General features: G+C 70.8%; 1 protein-coding gene across 1 annotated transcript in view; it reads right to left on the bottom strand.

The window, feature by feature from the left end:
* Nucleotides 1-16,635, bottom strand: part of NOTCH1 (notch receptor 1) — a 45,501-nt gene that overhangs the window by 24,397 nt on the left and 4,469 nt on the right. The window contains exons 3-6 of the mRNA XM_054727248.1: nucleotides 4,117-4,379; nucleotides 3,339-3,677; nucleotides 987-1,109; nucleotides 255-488 (exon numbers count right to left, since the gene is read on the bottom strand). Coding sequence (XP_054583223.1) covers nucleotides 255-488; nucleotides 987-1,109; nucleotides 3,339-3,677; nucleotides 4,117-4,379 — 959 coding nt within the window. The remainder of the gene's footprint in view (nucleotides 1-254; nucleotides 489-986; nucleotides 1,110-3,338; nucleotides 3,678-4,116; nucleotides 4,380-16,635) is intronic.

The raw sequence follows: 16,635 nt of genomic DNA, 5'->3' as shown, positions 1-16,635 counted from the left end.
GCGCGCCCGCGGCGGCAGGTGTCACGCGCCCCCCTGACCTGTGCGGCCGTGGGGACACCCCCCCCTCACCTGTGCGGCCGTGGGGACACTCCGCCCCCTCACCTGTGCGGCCGTGGGGACACATCCCCCTCACCTGTGCGGCCGTGGGGACACCCCCCCCTCACCTGTGCGGCCGTGGGGACCCCCCCCTCACCTGTGCGGCCGTGGGGACACCCCCCCCCTCACCTGTGCGGCCGTGGGGACACCCCCCTCACCTGTGCGGCCGTGGGGACACTCGCAGTAGAAGGAGGCCACGCGGTCGTGGCAGGTGGCGCCGTGGAAGCAGGCGGCGCTGGCGCAGTCGTCGATGTTCTCGCTGCAGTCCTCGCCCGTCCAGCCGTTGACGCACACGCAGTTGTAGCCGCCCTGGGTGTTGTGGCACGTGCCGCCGTTCTGGCAGGCGTTGGGCATGAGCTGGCACTCGTCCATGTCCTTGGTGCAGTACTGACCTGCGGGGCACCGGGACCATGGGGCCGGGCGGGCGGCCGCTGCCAGCCTCCACCCCAGGCAGAGACCCCGACCCTCCGGGGGCAGGTCCGCCTCCACCAGGCGGCCGTCCGGGCTCCTCGCTCAGGGCCAGCCGGAGTCACGTCTTCCCCTCGCCGCGGGCACCAGGGCGGCTTCCATCTCTGCTCTGACTGTGCGCCCAGGTGCACGGGGCCCACACTCGCCTGCCGTCCCCACCCAACGGGGGGCCCCAAGGGCAGGGGCCGCATCCCCCCACCAGCTGGGCTCAAACCTGGGGACTGGATTCTGGCACAGGGCTGCCAATGCCCACGTCTACACTGACCCCTGGAGGGGGCTCAGACCCTGGTCATGGGCAGAGGGGCCGCCCCAGGTCACACCATCCTCCTGGCCCGGCCGGGCTCTCGGGCCCTCACCACCGCCTCCTCTGGGGGAGCAGCGTGACGGGGGGGTGGCCCCCCGCTGCTCCCAGGGGTACGTGCCTGTCCACTCGGGCGGGCAGCGGCAGTTGTAGGTGTTCACGCCGTCCACGCAGGTGCCCCCGTTCTGGCAGCTGTTTCCCGGACAGTCGTCGATGTTCTCCTCGCAGTTCTGGCCGGTGAAGCCTGTGGGGAGAGCGGCCGGGCCGGTCAGGCCGTGCCCTGCGGCGCCCGCTGCCTCGGGGTCCGTACCCCATCCCTGCCCTCCCCACTCCTGTGACCACAGCACGTTTCTCTCCAGGAATCGTCTGGAAAGGGCAGTGGGGCCCGGCCGGCATGGCTCTGTGGTTGAGTGTTGACCTATGAACCAGGAGGTCATAGTTCAATTCCCGGTCAGGGCACATGGCCTGGTTGCGGGCTCCATCCCCTGTGTGGGGCGTGCAGGAGGCAGCCGGTCCATGGTTCTCTCTCACCATTGATGTTTCTCTCTCTCTCTCCCTCTCCCTCTCTCTCTGACATCAAAAAGAACATATATATATGTATATATATTTTAAAATATATTTTATTGATTTTTTACAGAGAGGAAGGGAGAGGGATAGAGAGTCAGAAACATTGATGAGAGAGAAACATCCATCAGCTGCCTCCTGCACACCCCCCTACTGGGGATGTGCCTGCAACCAAAGTACATGCCCTTGACCGGAATCGAACCTGGGACCTTTCAGTCCGCAGGCCGACGCTCTATCCACTGAGCCACACCGGTCAGGGCTGTGTATATATTTTAAAAAGGGCAGTTGGACGGACAGATTCACGGGCACAGGTGCTGAGGGTCTTCACTGAAACCCTCCGTGGCCGGGAGTGCCTAGTGGCTCCGTGGCCGGGCACTGCCTGCGGGCCAGGCGCTGGGCGGGGGCACGGGGCCACCGATACCTCACTGGGCAGGAGCTGCAGGGGATGGGGGCCTCCGAGCTGGGCAGCGGTGTGGGCAGGACCAGGCGGGCAGTCCTAGGGGAGCCCAGAGCCGCGGTGCCCAGCTCCTCCCAACCCGGGGCCGACCTCCGCGGGGCCTCCCTGCCCGCCAGCCGTCCATCAGGCACCTCCCGCGGTCAGTGGTCAGCGCGGAGAGGTGTAAATGGAGCAGCCAAACGGCAGCCCGTTACCGATGGACTCCTCCCCACGCCTCTGGACACGCCTGCCCGCAGAGACCGAGGGCCCTCCCGCCCCCCGCCCCCCGGAGCCAAAGCCACATGGAAGTCAGAGTGGTGTGGGGAGCACCCCACATCAGAGTCAGGCCCGTGCTCTGCCTCCCGCTATGTTGGGGGCCCCACGCCTCAAAGCATCTCCTCCTAAAGCGGGTGGGGCTGGAGGGTTAGAGAGCTGGGCTCCCCCGCCCAGGGAAGGCCAGCACGGAGGCCCCGGCTCGAGGTCACACAGCCCCCAAGAAGGATCTGAACCGAGAGCCGGGGGGGAGGGGGGCCTGGCCGGAGGGCTGGGCCCTCACTCCCCAGAGACCGGGGAGCAGCCGGCGGGCGGCGGGGGCCCCCTGTGCGCGAAGGAAGCCCGCGCCTGGCGTCTGCACGAAGAGGCAGGCTGCGGTGAGGGCGGGCGTGACGGCCCAGAACACACTTCCTCTTTGCAGGGACCAGTCTGGGCGGGTGGCGTGGCGACTGGGGCAACCCCCAGGTCATCCCCGGGTCAGCCGGGCGCCGTGCCCCCGAGTAACCACACCCCACCCACTCCCCTGCTGGGGTCCCACCTCCCCGTCACGCAGCCGACAGACCAGAGGTTCTGTTTTTAGGTCGCCAGCAACGAAGATAAACTACGACGGAAAGACCAGTATGAACCGGTGCTGCGGGCCTGCTGGGGGGACGGAAGGGGGTTCGGTGCCTGCCCTGCGCCCACCACACCCAGGGGAGTCCCTGGAGACAGGAGGCAGGGAGGGCCAGCCCCACCCCGGGTCCCGGGGAAGCCCCGGGGTGCACGGGTGAGTGCTCCCGTGGTGGGGAGTTCTTCACGTGCACGGGGCTCTAGGGACCCCGGGATGAGGGGACCCCAGAGTGGCTGTGCCCGCTGCCCCGGGGGCTGAGCAGGAAAGATGCCTCGGACGGAATGCCCAGGAGGCCCCAGCCAGACTGGACCAGGGCCAGGCCTCCCCAAGGAGCCCCTCCTGGGGCTGCAGGGGTCCTGGGGCCCCTGGGGGTCCTGGGGCCCCGCGGTCCAGTCACAGCAACGCCCACCCGTCAGAAACGGGCAGGTGGGGCCTGGGGTGGGCCTGGCCCTGCGCCGTCCCCCTAACGCTCTTCCTTCCTCCAGACCAGCCCGCACGCCACGCCCAGGGCCACCTTCTAATCTGTGCTTGGGGCGCCCCCGTCCCCCCCACACCCCACACCGCCCTCCTGGCCGAGCGGCCGGCCGTACCTGGCAGGCAGGCGCACTCGTGCGTGGTGTCGCCCGTGGGCCGGCAGGTGCCCCCGTTCTGGCAGGGGGAGGGGCTGCAGGGCACGTAGGGCAGCTCGCAGTGCGGGCCGGTGTGGGTGGCGCGGCAGGCGCAGCGGTAGGAGCCCACCTCGTTGAGGCAGGTGCCCCCGTTGCGGCAGGGCGGGGGGCTCAGGCCGCACTCGTTCACGTCCTGCCGGCAGGTGGCGCCGTGGAAGCCGGGCGGGCAGCGGCAGATGTAGGAGGCCTCGAAGGGCAGGCACTGGCCGCCGTTGGCACAGGGGTTGGAGGCGCACGGGTCAGCCTGCTGGCACGTCTTCCCTGGTGGGCGAGGCGGGTAAGAGGGGCGCCCCGGCTGCCCTGCTCCCCACGGGGGCCGCCCCCCGGGACCCCGGACGTGTGGGGCTGGGATGGGCTCAGCGGCATCCTCTCCTTAACCCCCCGGACCCGCCGCCCAACGCGGCCATCTTTCCGTGGACGAGGGACCCAGGCTCCAGAGGCTGAGCCTCCGCCCGGGACCCAGGGCCCAGGTCTGACGGGGCCGGTGCCTTCCGAGCCCACACGCCCAGACACTTCAGTCCGGGCCCTGACCCCGGGCAGCAGCGGGCGGCGAGGGGGTGGAGGCTCGGGCCGTTTGGATCAGTCCCCGACAGCCCAACGAAAGCCCAGGGCCCCCTCCAGCCACACCGACGGGCCGGGCGCCCGCCCTCGTGAGGACGGAGGGTCTGACGGGGCGCTCAGGGCCCGCGCGGCCCCTCACCTGACCAGCCGGGGGGGCAGAGACACTTGTAGTCGGCGAGCGTGAGCAGGTCGCAGGTGCCGCCGTTGCGGCAGGGGTTGGGGAGGCAGGCGTTGTCCCGGGGCGTCAGGCAGAGGGGCCCGGAGAAGCCCAGGCGGCAGCTGCAGGTGTAGTCGGCCAGGCCGCCCCGCTCCAGCACGTGGCACGTCCCGCCGTTCCTGCAGGGGGCGCTGAGGCAGGGGCTGTGCGCCTGGCACCGCTGGCCCACGAAGGCCCCGCTGCAGCTGTGGGAGACAGGACACACGGAGCCGTCAGTCCGCTGGCCGCCCGCCGCACAGCGCCCGTCTGGGGGCCCCGCCTGTCCCCGCTCAGCACCCCGTCTGGGGGCCCCGCCTGCCCCCGCTCAGCACCCCGTCTGGGGGCCCCGCCTGCCCCCCGCTCAGCACCCCGTCTGGGGGCCCCGCCTGCCCCCCGCTCAGCACCCCGTCTGGGGGCCCCGCCTGCCCCCCACTCAGCGCCCGTTGGGAGGCAGCGGGCGCAGCGGGCGGACTGCCATGGGGGCTCCCCCAGGGACGTGGCTGTGTCCTGGGACCAGGGCTGTGACCCCCACGCCGTGACTGTGCCACGTGCCCTGAACTGCACGCTGTAAAGTAGCTAACTTCACATTAAGTGAATTCCACCCTCATCACCTGGGGACTGGGCTAGAGACCAGGACCCGGCAGGACCCGGCTTCGATTTCGAACCCACGTAGGCACCTGCGGCTGCATCTCAGCAACCCCCAGGGGGGCGCAGACCGCAGAGCCGCTGGGGGGAGGGGCCGGCTCTGAACTCCGCCGCGTCCCCTGTCCCCTGTCCCCCTCCGGGCTTTCCCCGATGAAGATGCTCCCGGGCACCCCGCCCCACCCCCACCCACATCCACCCGGACGCGGCTCATTCCCTTTGGGATCACGTCTTCCCAAGACATTCAGGCAACACGAGCCGGGATGGGAACCCCCACTTCACAGCGAGAGAAACGAAGGTATCGGGGTCCTTCCTGAGCTCAGGGGCGGGCGGGCTGAGGGCTGCCCCGAGGGCAGGCCTGTGTCCCCCCAGAACACTGCGGGCACCTGCCTCCCTCCCCCACCTGGAGGCCCCGGCGTCTCGAGCTGGGACCGTACCCCCCGCCAAGGGCACCTCGGGCCTCGCTCCGGCGGGAAGCCCAGCGGCGGCGCTGGGACCAGCCAGGCGTCGCCCTTCCCAGGGGCAGAGCCTCTGAGGCAGAACGAGTGCCCTCGGCGCCTGGGAAAGTGGCCCCCTGGCTGCACCCACAGCTCCGGGCACTGCGGGGGGGGGGGGGGAGCTGGCGGGGAGCCAGGGGTCCCTGGATAAACCGGGGCCTCGATGCTCCTGGGCATGAACCGTCAGCCTTCCAGAGCACCGCCCCTGGGGCTGTGGCCACCTTTACGTGCCAGGGGTCCAGCCCTCACCCCCCCCCCGGGCCCCCCAGGAGAAGGCCGGCCTGAGGGCAGCGGCGGGGGGGGGGGGGGCGGGGCCTGAGCATTTCTCAGCAGCTGGGCTGCTCCCTGTCCCCGAGGCCGGGAGGCCTGTCTCCCCGAAGGCTTTTCTCTGTGGCCACGGCTGGGGCTTGGGCAGGGTGGACGGGGAGGACGCAAAATGGCCACTCGGCCCACCATCTGTTGCCAGAAGCCAAAAGTCCCCAACCAACTGGCTTAGGGAAACAGCTGCCCCAGCGGGGGGGGGGGGGGGGGGGGGGGGTGAGCCACTCAGCCTGGGCCCCGGGCAGACGCCAGCCAGTGCTGGGGCTCCCCACGGCCTCACTCCCCGGGGCTCCCCACGGCCTCAGTCCCCGGGGCTCCCCACGGCCTCAGTGCCCGGGGCTCCCCACGGCCTCACTCCCCGGGCTCCCCACGGCCTCACTCCCGGGGCTCCCCACGGCCTCACTCCCCGGGGCTCCCCACGGCCTCACTCCCCGGGGCTCCCCACGGCCTCAGTCCCCGGGGCTCCCCACGGCCTCACTGCCTGGGGCTCCCCACGGCCTCACTGCCCGGGGCTCCCCACGGCCTCACTGCCCGGGGCTCCCCAAGGCCTCACTCCCTGGGGCTCCCCACGGCCTCACTGCCCGGGGCTCCCCACGGCCTCACTGCCTGGGGCTCCCCACGGCCTCACTGCCCGGGGCTCCCCACGGCCTCAGTGCCCGGGGCTCCCCACGGCCTCACTGCCCGGGGCTCCCCACGGCCTCACTCCCCAGGTCCGGGAAGGCGGCTGGGGCCCCCCTGTGTGTGGATCCAGTTACAGGCCACGGCCCTGGCCTCAGCTCACTGGGAACGGGGAGCGGGCGGGGGGGGGGGGGGGGGGGGGGGGGTCAGAGGCAGCCCCTCCCCCAGCCCTTCAATGCCTCCATTGTCAGGCGGAGCTGGCTGCCGCTCCACTTGGAGAAAAGGCTCTTTTTTCTTTCCCAGCGGCCGGCAGAGTGGGCAGCGGCGGGTGCCGGACAGAGGGCACTGCCCGTCACAGCGGGGGGGGAGCGGCCCGGTCCCCCCTCCCTCTCTCTCTCTGCCCCACCAGCTCCAGGGGGAGGCAAGGCTGCCGGTGCCCTACATTCTGTGGGCGAGGCCTCTGTCCCTGGTCCCGGGGGACACCGCAGGGACCCTGCACTACCGCACCCCCGCTCAGCACCCTAATGTGTCTGGACACCGGGTGTCCCCCACACGGACCAGAAAGCCCTGCCCAGCTCGGCCCTCCTGAACGGGGCCCCGCGCGGAGGCCTGGGAGAACGTCAGCCCGGGCCCGGCACGGCCGGGCTGGCGGAGGGAAAGGCGCCCGGTGCCCGGCGTCGGCAGGGACAAAGGCGGCGGGAGCAGGTGTGCCTGTGGCAGGGGACGCGGCGGCAGCTGCTCCCGGCCGGGCGCGCCGGGAGCGGGAGGCTCCTCCTGGGGAACAGCAGCTGAGAGGGCCCATTGTCTCTGCTCCCGCCCAGGCCCGGTGGACGCGCCGTGAAGGCACGCTGCCGTCCTGGGGCGGGGCCTGGGCACGGCCGCCACCCGCACCCGCACCCCCGCTATGGGACAGGACCGGGAGCAGCAGCCCTGGGGGTGGGGCGGGAGCTGAGGCGGGTGCTTTGTGGGGGAGGGGTGGGCTCCAGGTGCGGCCAGGGAGGGAGGACGCCAGGTGAGCAGGTCTGGGCCTGGCGAGTCCCGAGGCCGCCCCTGCCTGACCCCTCGGCCCAGCTCCAGTGGCCTCCGGCCCCGCACCTCTCTCCCCCGCACCTGTCTCCCAGCCTGGTCACGACGCCGATCTCCCCAGGGACAGACGCCTGTCGCCCAGCGACCAGACTTCCCCAAGAAGGTGGCTCAGCGGGTGAGCGCCGACCTAGGAACCAGGAGGTCACGGTGCGATTCCGTCAGGACACAGGCCCGGGTTGTGGGCTCCATCCCCAGGAGGAGGCGTGCAGGAGGCAGCCGATCCACGACGTTCCGCTCGATGAAGTTTCTCCCCCCTCCCCGTTCCTCTCGGAAATCAATACACGTATGTGTATGTACAGCGTGGGAGGGACCACACAGACCCGGTGGCCATCGTGGCCTCGACACCTGTCCTAGGGGGTCAGTGTGTTTGTGGGGACAGCTGCCCGGGTTGGCGAGGGAAGTCGCACCCAATGTTTGCCTGGATCCGGGGCTTCCCAGAGTCACAGCTCCTGCTGGGCCGGCCTCTCCCTCGGGACGGACGCCTGGAAAGCGGCCCGTCCACGCACCGCCCAGCTCCCGGCGCCCTGGCCCCCTGGGTGGCCCCGCACGGCTGTGCCTCCCTGGCTCCCTCCTGAAGGGGGTCACTCCGGCGTCTGCTCCTCCACTCGCCTGCTCTCCCGTCCCCTGGCGGCAGCAGGTGAGTGACAGGTGGGGCCGGGGGCTCGGGACCGGCTTCCGGCAGCACCTCCCGCCCGCCCAGAGAGCGCCAAATGGCTGCGGGGCCTGTTGTCCCGCCGCCGCCGCTGCGCTTTGTTGCAGCCTCCCCCCCCCCCCCCACTCCGCATCCACAGAAATGCGACCCCAGAAAGCCTCCGGAGGCAGATGTTGCCGCGACCTTTCACCCGGGACTAATTCTAAATTGTGCTGTTTTCCTTTCTAAGCGAGCGGCCATCTGCCAGCCCCAGGGGACAGATGACAGCTCCCTCCACCCCAACCAGCGGCAAAGGGGGAGCCACTAGGGGTGGGGAGCCCAGAGGCTCAGCTCGCCCTCAGGGAGCGTGTGGTCCAGGGGCCCGGCCCCGCCCGTGGGCGCCTCCCCAGCAGGAACCGGGACCCGGGACCGGGGCGGTGGCTCCTGGGGGCTCCCCCGATGGGCGCTGACGTGCCGCTCCGCCAGGGCAACTCTGTGGGGGGCCAAGGGCTTTCCTCTGTGGGGGCCCAGGACCCGCAGCAGCAGTCTGCTGGCTAGAGGCCACGTCTGCAGGGCCCGGGGCCTCCCCCCAAAGGTGGGCAGCGGCCGAGTCTCCCCGACGCGGTGAGGGACAGCCCCGCGGTCCCCGGCCCCTGCGCACCCAGCCGAGCGCCCGCACGGGCACCTGGGAAAGGAGCCGCCAGTCCTTCACTAGCAGGGCCGCCCAGGTGCAGCGGGGAGGGCGGGCTCCCCCCCCCGCCACCCCCCGGCCGCCCCCTCAGCCCACCTTCCCGCCTCCTCGAAGGCGAGTCACCCTGACGGCAGTTACTCAGGGGCCTTTCCCGCAGCCAGAGGCCCCTCCCCCCCCCCCCGCCCCCCCACCCCCGCCCCCTCCCCCCCACCCCCCCCCACCCCGCACCGCCTCCCCTCCCAGGAAGGAGTCTGGGTGCTTGGGCTCGGCTCTGTGCGCTCCAACCAGTGCAGGGCCCACTGCTGGTGAGGCTGGGCGTGCAGACCTCCCGCCTACAGGAAGCACGACTGCTGAGGGCAGGCTGGCGGGGCTCGGGGCCTCTGCTGCCCCCCCCCCCCGGCCCCCCCCCGCGTCCTTTCCCCCTGGGAACCAGGGGCAGCTCAGCTCCTGGGGAAGAAGCCCCAGGGAGCCCTGAGACCTGGGCGAATGGTGCCAGGGAACTGCGCCCCGCCCCTCCCCTCCCCGCAAGCCCCCCGGACAAGGAGCCACAGCAGGAGAGCCCCAGGTCCCTTTCAAACCTGCAGACACCTGCCCCACCTGCCTCACCGGTGACCTGCGCTCCCAGGATCCCGGGGCCTCCTCCCTCCTATCCTTCCCGCTCCCGCCCTTCCTTCCCCGCCCACAGGCAGTCAGGGGCTCAGGGTGGGGGTCAGGGTTGCCCTTCCTTCCCCGCCCACAGGCAGTCAGGGGCTCAGGGTGGGGGTCAGGGGTGCGTCTGGGGCAGCCCAGCAAGGCCGGGGCTCCAGGGCCTCAGGGAGCAGGAGAGGGGCAGCCAGGTCTGATGCTGACAGACCCCAACCCCAAACATCAGTCGCCCTCAGAGCAGAATGGCAGCGGGGGTGGGGGGGTGGGGGGGAGGGTGCAGAGGGCGCCTGTGGGCCCTGCTTTCCGGCCGAACAGCTGCTCGGGGCCCTGGGCTCCCGCCTGGAGTCTGTCTCCCAAGCTGCGGCTTCGGGGTTTGAAAGGCGCTGGGAGGAGGAAGAGCAGGAAACGCGTGTCTTCCGTCCTGGCTCCGGGGAAGCCCTTTGTGTGGGGGCCGGAGCCGTCCTCCCCGGAAGTGAGCGTTCCCACCACGGGGAACACAATGCCCCCCCTATTGTCCCCGCGCCTCCCCCTGGACGTGGGAAGTGGGAAGGGGCGGAAAGGCCAGGGCAGAGGTCAGGCGGCTTCCCGGACACGGCCCCGCTGCCGCGGCCAGAGCACAGGCCAGGGGCTCCCACAAAGCGCTGTGGTGGAGGCGCTTCCCACCTGGTCCCCGAAAGACGGAGCCCCAAGCTGGAGACAAGGTTGGGGTGTGGGTCCCCCCCTGGGCTCTCCTGGACACCCCGCACCCCAGACGGCCCGTGAGGCCCACGCGGACGAGCCCGCAGAGCCCCCGGCGGTGCCCGGGCCTCTGCCCCCCGCAGGCGCGCCCGGTGCCGCGCAGGATCGATGGCGCTGAGGCGGGCGCGCGGGAGGACTTAATCCCAAACTCGATTAATTAAGTCAGCAACCGCCGGCTGAGCTCCGCGCCAAAGCCAACCCCATCCCGGCCGTTTCCGGCCTCTGCTCCCCGGGGAGATGCCAGGGGTGGGGGAGGCGCTGTGCTCCCAGCCACGCAGGCGGGCCCTGGGGGCAGCCCTGGCTCTGGGTTCAGTGTCCTGAGAACTCAGGGGAGGCACCAAGGACCCCCTCATTGCAGCCCCAGGAAGAGGAGAGGGAGGCCCCCCTGCACTTCCCGTCGGAACCTTGCAGGTGTCCCGCAGGTGCAGGCCGGGGCGTCCCCACGAGAACACGGGGCTCACGCAGGTTACGCCCAGGAGTGCATCTCAGCCCTCCCCGCCCCTGCGGTGGCCAGACTCCGAGGGGCGTGAATGAGGCTGGGGGAGGGGACTGGATAGTGGGAACAGGGCCGCCCCGGGGCAGCTCGGCCGAGTCGTGGGCACAGGGAGGGTGTGCCTGCATCTCTCCCCGGACCCCCTGACCCCGGGACCGGCCGGGGGGCGAGGGCCCGGAGCCCGCAGCTAATGGCCGCTGGGCATTCCTCCCCCCCCCCCCCCCCCGCTCCCGGGACACCCTTGTCGTTGGGCAGCGGGACCCTGGCAGGGCCGGCCGGGGCTGCCCCCGAGGAAGCCACAGTGTGAGGCACCGGCTTCCGTGGCGGTGCCCCTCTGGGGTCCCCAGCCCCCTCTTCCCTCTGGCCTTCTCTCCCTGTTCACATCAGCCCAGCGCTCCCCAGCCCCAGCCCCTGCTCGGCAGACCACCAGGCTCCCGGGCTCCCCGCCCCGGCCTGCATGTGGCCCACTGCGCCCCTGGCTGTCCACCCCCCCATCTCACCCCAAGCCCAGCACAGCCCCCAAGGAGCCTGGGGACACACCAAGGCTGGGAGACAGGCAGCCACCTGCACCCAGGCCAGGGTGGGCCGCTGAGGGAGGCCTACAGGTCACACCTGGGGACCCTGGGGGCTGGGCCAGTCGGCCTGGGTCGGGGGCTATGGGGCGGGGCTTCCACTGGGGAAAGCACAAAGGTCCCGGCCCTGTGCCCTTGCATGACCTTGCCCTAAGCCAGCAGCGCTCTGGCCCTGGAGGAGCCCATGAGGCAGGAACGGGCTCTGGGAGTAGAACTGGGAGGCTGCTCGGGAGACAGGGAGGGGGGCTCGGGGGACCACCCATCTCCCCCACAGCCCGGGTGACTCCGCAGTGACACAGGCAGGGAGGCTGCGCTCTGCACCGAGGGGTGCTTCCCATGCGGGGGCACCGTCCTCCCAGGAGGAGGGGCGCTCAGAGAGGTCACGCCCCCCACGCGTGGGAGGCAGGGTGGTGCCAGGGCCTGCGCCATCGACGGCAGCACCCCCGGGCCAGCGGAGTGGTGCCCGGTAACGGGGAGCCCAGACACGTGACCGGCCAGGACGCGTCTCCCTGCAGCCGGAAGCCAGGCCTCCCAGCGCCGCAGCCCCCCATCGCTGCCCGGGCCCAGGTGTGCCCGCCAGACACCGCCGAGCTCCTGTGCCGCGCCAGACCTGGGTGCCTGGGTGCCGGGCACCGAGGCCTGAGCCCCGGCCACACGTGCCACCTGGGCACAGCTCGCGCCGTGTGACGGGCTCTCAACCAGGCGGCTGAGGCCTCCCTCGTCCTGACCCCTGGGCCACCCGGGAGGGCCATGGCGGGGGGTGGGGGGGAGGGGTGCCTTCAGGTGGAACCAGAGGCCCAGAGCGGTGACGTCACCCGGCTTCCGTGGAAGGAGGAAGAGGCAGAGGCCCCGAGGGGCGGAAGTGCGGCCGCGGCCCCCCCCCCCCCCCGGCCCCCCGCGGGCCTGGGCACCCTCCGGGCCTCAGCCGGTGCCTCTTACTGAAAAGCCGTCAGGGAAAACACACGCTCAGAACGCTGGTTCTCCCCCAAACCGCTCTCATTTCCAGTAACTGCCGCTTCCACTCAGCAGCAGCCCACACCCAGAGGAAACGGTGGGCGGCGGTCCCAGCCCATGGCCGTCCCCTCCTGCTGCTCAGACAAGGACAGACCTTCCCGAGGCCGCCCCCCTTCTCCCCTTCTCCCGCATCCCCCCGCAGCAGCCCTGCACCCCCCCCCCCCGTGGCCTGGAGAGTGGGCAGGGGAGTGTCTGCTGCAAAAATGGGGCGACAGCACCTCCCGGGCCGCCCGCTGAGCCGCTCAGGAACTCTAGGCCCTCGGTAGGTCTAGAGGCCCCACCCCCCAGGCCCCAGGGCAGAGCCTGTGGCTCAGCTGTGACTCAGGAGCCAAGCTACTGCCTCAGGCCCAGCCTGTGACCTATGGCCTATGAACTATGACCTATGAACTATGACGGGGACCTGCAAGCCTGGGCGGGGAGGCTGCCTTTGGGGTGTCAACAGAGTGACAAGGGGACCAGTTTTTACGCAGCTTAAAGAACCAGCAATGCACACACTTCAGAGACACACCGTCACCCAGCCCAGGGGCAGGGCGAGCGGCCGCCAGGGACACCCCCCCATCGCTGCGGGCGTGACCGTGGCCACGCGTGTGCTGAGAAGCTTCATGACCAGCCTGGGCTCAGCCTGATGGATCGCCCACTGGCGAGCAGCTCCCTCTGAGCCCCGGCCCCCCCTGTCCCCCCGTCCCCATCAGCCCCGTGCAGGTGGCCAGGTGAGCCCCCAGTGCCTGGCGGTCGGGGCCTCCCCTTGGGGACAGCAGCATCTGGGCCTGCCCGATCCCGAGACCCCCAGGCCGAGGCCAGGCGGGGCCTGGCAGCTGTGTGAGTCCCCCCGGCCCCCCAGTGGACCCCCCAAGGCCCTCCCACAGGTGAGCCCTGGACCCGTGAGCGAGGAGGCAGCCCGCCCGGACCCCAGGGCTCCTCCCAGGACACCCCAGCCCCAGAGGCCGCCGCTGCTGCTCAGGGGAGGAGGCTCCCACCAGCCCCAGCTCAGGAGCCCTTTAAGCAGGAGAGGCGTGTGAGGGCTGCACACCCCTGGGGGGTGCCCACACCCACCCGACGAGCAGCACCCACTCAAAGCAGCAGCTCTGCATCGGGGCGAGGGCAACGCTTCACTCCTCCCCTGGGAAGTCCCAGTCTCCAGGTCCCGGCCCCTGAGCATGGGGGGCGTGGAGGAGGGGGAGCGGCCACTTTTCCCAGAATGCCTCTGTCCCAGGGGCAGCGGGTGCGGGGGGGGGGGGGGGGACCCGCAGCAAGAAGGGACCACTCGGGGGTGAAACATCGGGAGGGGTTTCTGCTCCCAGAATTCCATGGGTCTCCCAGGTGCACAGAAAGCAACGTACGATGAGGGGACCGTCGAGGCCCCACCCCGGGGAGGGATGCTAACGTGCACCCGTGCCTGACCAGAGCGACCACGCCAAGGTCCCCAGGCCGCTCCGGTGCCTGCAGGAGACAGGAGCCCCCAAAGCCGGAGGGCAGCGTGGAGAGCGCCCCATCTACGTCCGAGCGTAGGGGGCCAGCTCCCGCCCCCCCACCCGCCTCCCCTGGACTCGACGCCGGTCCCGCACCCGCCGCTCTCAGCGGGTATAGGCGGGCAGGAGCCGGTGCTCCGGGAGGGAAGCCCTGACCCCGCTACAGCTGCAGCGAGGGTGAGCCCGGGACCGCGGCGGGTGAGAAGCGGGACACGAACAGCGGCGTGTGTGAGCCACCCGGAGAGCCGTCCAGAACACGCACCCGGGGGAGAAAGCAGGGATGCTTGCTGGAGGCCAGGGGCCAAGGGCGGGGGCGGGAGTGCCTGCCTGGTGGGCATGAGGTCTGTCTGGCGTAAGGAAAGTTCCGGAACTAACTAGGTAATGGTGATGGCTGCACACCCGTGAACATACTAAATGGCCACTGCTTACCCTGTAAGCAGCTGAAACGGCAAAACGTATACATGCACTTGACCACCGAGATACCTGTGAGTACCTCCCTTCTCCCCGGATCCAGTCGCGAGGACGGGTGGGGCAGGGCACGGCCCGGTGGGGGTGCCAGGAGGAGAAGGCCGCGGCAGGAAAGGGCACCCCTCCGCTGGCCCGCCCTCCCCAGGCGCCTGCCAGTCATGCCTGCTCCCAGCAGGTGCGCCCCCCCAGCAGGCCAGGTGGTGAGAACAGAGGCCGGGGCTGGCCCCAGACCGGCGGAACCTGCCTCGCCGCCTGGCCAGGCCCGACTCCCCGGCACCTCTGCCCCCACAGCGCTGCCCCCGCCACGCCCGGGCTCTGCAGGCCCATTCCGGGGCCCTGCCGGGATGCAGCTGGAGGGGCGCTTCGGGGCCACCTACCCCAAGCCCTTCACTCAGCGGGGGAAACGGAGGCCCCGGGAGGAGACGCGGGTCCGAGGGGGGCACCCCAAACCACAGCCAGGCTGGCTTCGCACCGTCTGGACCCTCCAGGTGGCCCCTAGAGGCAGCCAAGCCCCCGCCTTGCCGGGAACCTTCAGGACCAAACACATCCTGACCCACAGCCAGGATGCCCCGGGCCAGCCGCTCGTAAAGCCTCCGGGAAGGCGGCAAGTTCGGGACAGGCCTGCCCGGGCAGGCAGAGGCTCCCACGCCGGCCTCAGGCCCCACCTAGCCCGGCCTCAGTGTTCCCACCTGTAAACTGGGCATATAAAAGGGCAGAGCCAGCCACCACCTGGGGAGGTGGCGCCCGCTGCACCGCACGCCCACCAGGGGTTTTGTGGGGCCGGGAGGAGCAGCGGGCCGCGGAGCGCCTACGTCCGTTACTGAGGAAAGCCATCCAGACTCCATCACCTTAGCAAACAGCCACGTCCTGCCCTATTTATAGACGAGACGTGACACAGGAAAGCTGTCCTTCCCAGCCCAGGACAGCCAGACCCCTCGGCCCAGCTGGCTGCCCGGCCAAGGCCCCGTGAACGAGGGCCTTCGGGCTGCGCCTGGCACTTGGGGAGCGGAGCAGTCACTCCCCGGGTCCCCTCCCCTGACACCCCAGCTTCTGGGTCCCAGAACCCTGACCGCGCCCCTCGCGCCCAGGCCCAGCGCCCCCTCCGTTCCGCGGAGCGGCGCCCTGGCCAGCTGGTTGCCCTGCCCCCACCCCCTTCCTGCGAGGAGCGGTTTCTTTCTCTTTCTAAAAAACATGATCGTGATCTTGTCAATGGAAAGAACGTTGGCTGCCGCTCAGGGGCGGGGCCTGGCCCAGGACGCCACCTCTCCCGGCAGGGAAGTCAGCGAGACTCTCTAGTTGCCGCTGTGTGGACGCGTGTTTCTAACCCTGCGCCGCCGTCCTGGAGGCCCAGGCACAGAGGAAGCCCCGCAGCGGCCCTCTGCGCGCCGCCCGGGAGCGGGGATGAGCCTCCACCGTCCGCCCCGCTCGCCCAGGACGGCGAGTGACTCAGTGGAAACAGCCAGACCAGGTGACAGACACGCAGAACGCGTCCCTCGAAGCCAGGTGGCGGCCCAGTCACTTCTCACCCCAGCCACTTCCTGCCGGCACCGCCAAACCTCCTCTCTTAAAGGGAAGTCATGGTCTCGGCCCTGTTTCCTCGAGGGGCGGCCAGGGAGGACCCGGGTGGCGTGGCAGGATGGGGCAGCGGGTAGGCACCGGGGAAGAAGAGGCGGGGCCGGCGCCAGCCTGCGCGCTGTGACCCTGGGGCCAAGTGCAGGCTTCTCTGTGCCTCGCTCACTTCCCCGTGCCTCGGCCACGCGGGGTGGCGGGGTCCCCGGGGGCCGCCCCACCCTCGGCGCTCACCTCCACCCGACGTCACGCGCCCAGGAGCTCGCCTCTCCTGCCCGCACACGAGAGAGGGGACTCTACACGGGCAGAGGCTGTTAACTGAGCCCGCGTGCCCATGCCCAGAGCAGACCCAGCACACAGCGGGCGCCCCTCGCGTCTGCGGAAGGGGCACCGAGGGAGCTGCGTGGAGCATCGTGGGTGACTAACTCCTCGGCCGCGCGAGCCCCTCCCCAGGCCGTGCCGGCCGGCCGACAGCACCCCCTCTGGGGTTCTCCAAACTAACTCATTAGCCAACTCAACACGGAGGAGGAGGATCCCGAAACCAGCGCCGTCAGCTCGAAAGGAGAAGGCGGGAGAAAGGCCCGCCCGGTGCCCGTGGCGTGCGCCCTTGCCCACCCGAGATGCAGCGTGAGACCTCGTCACGGACGGGGTCTGAGGTCGGCTGGCCTTGCAACCCAACACAGGAGGGTCCGGAGCTACAGGCCACCGCCTGCCCGTCAGCCCGACGCTCCTCCCAGGCTCCGGGCCCGGGGCAGCCCGCTGCCGTGATCACCTGACTTTCACACAAGCAGGGGGAGCGTCTTGGACCCCCTAGGGCCTCAGGACGCCCGCGCAGGGCACGGGCCCGGTTGCAGGCTCGACCCCCAGGGTGGGGCGTGCAGGAGGCAGCCGATCAATGGTTCTCTCTCATCACTGATGTTTCTCTCTCTCCCCGCTTCCTCTCTGACATCAATACAAATGTATTAAAAACAAAAAGGGGGAGCCCACATCAGTACCCCCCTCGGCACC

This window comes from Eptesicus fuscus, chromosome 15 (assembly GCF_027574615.1).
Source record: "Eptesicus fuscus isolate TK198812 chromosome 15, DD_ASM_mEF_20220401, whole genome shotgun sequence".
Taxonomy (NCBI): Eukaryota; Metazoa; Chordata; class Mammalia; order Chiroptera; family Vespertilionidae; genus Eptesicus; species Eptesicus fuscus.
The sequence above is the reverse complement of the archived record's forward strand: the minus strand, read 5'-3'. Positions and strand labels throughout refer to the sequence as shown.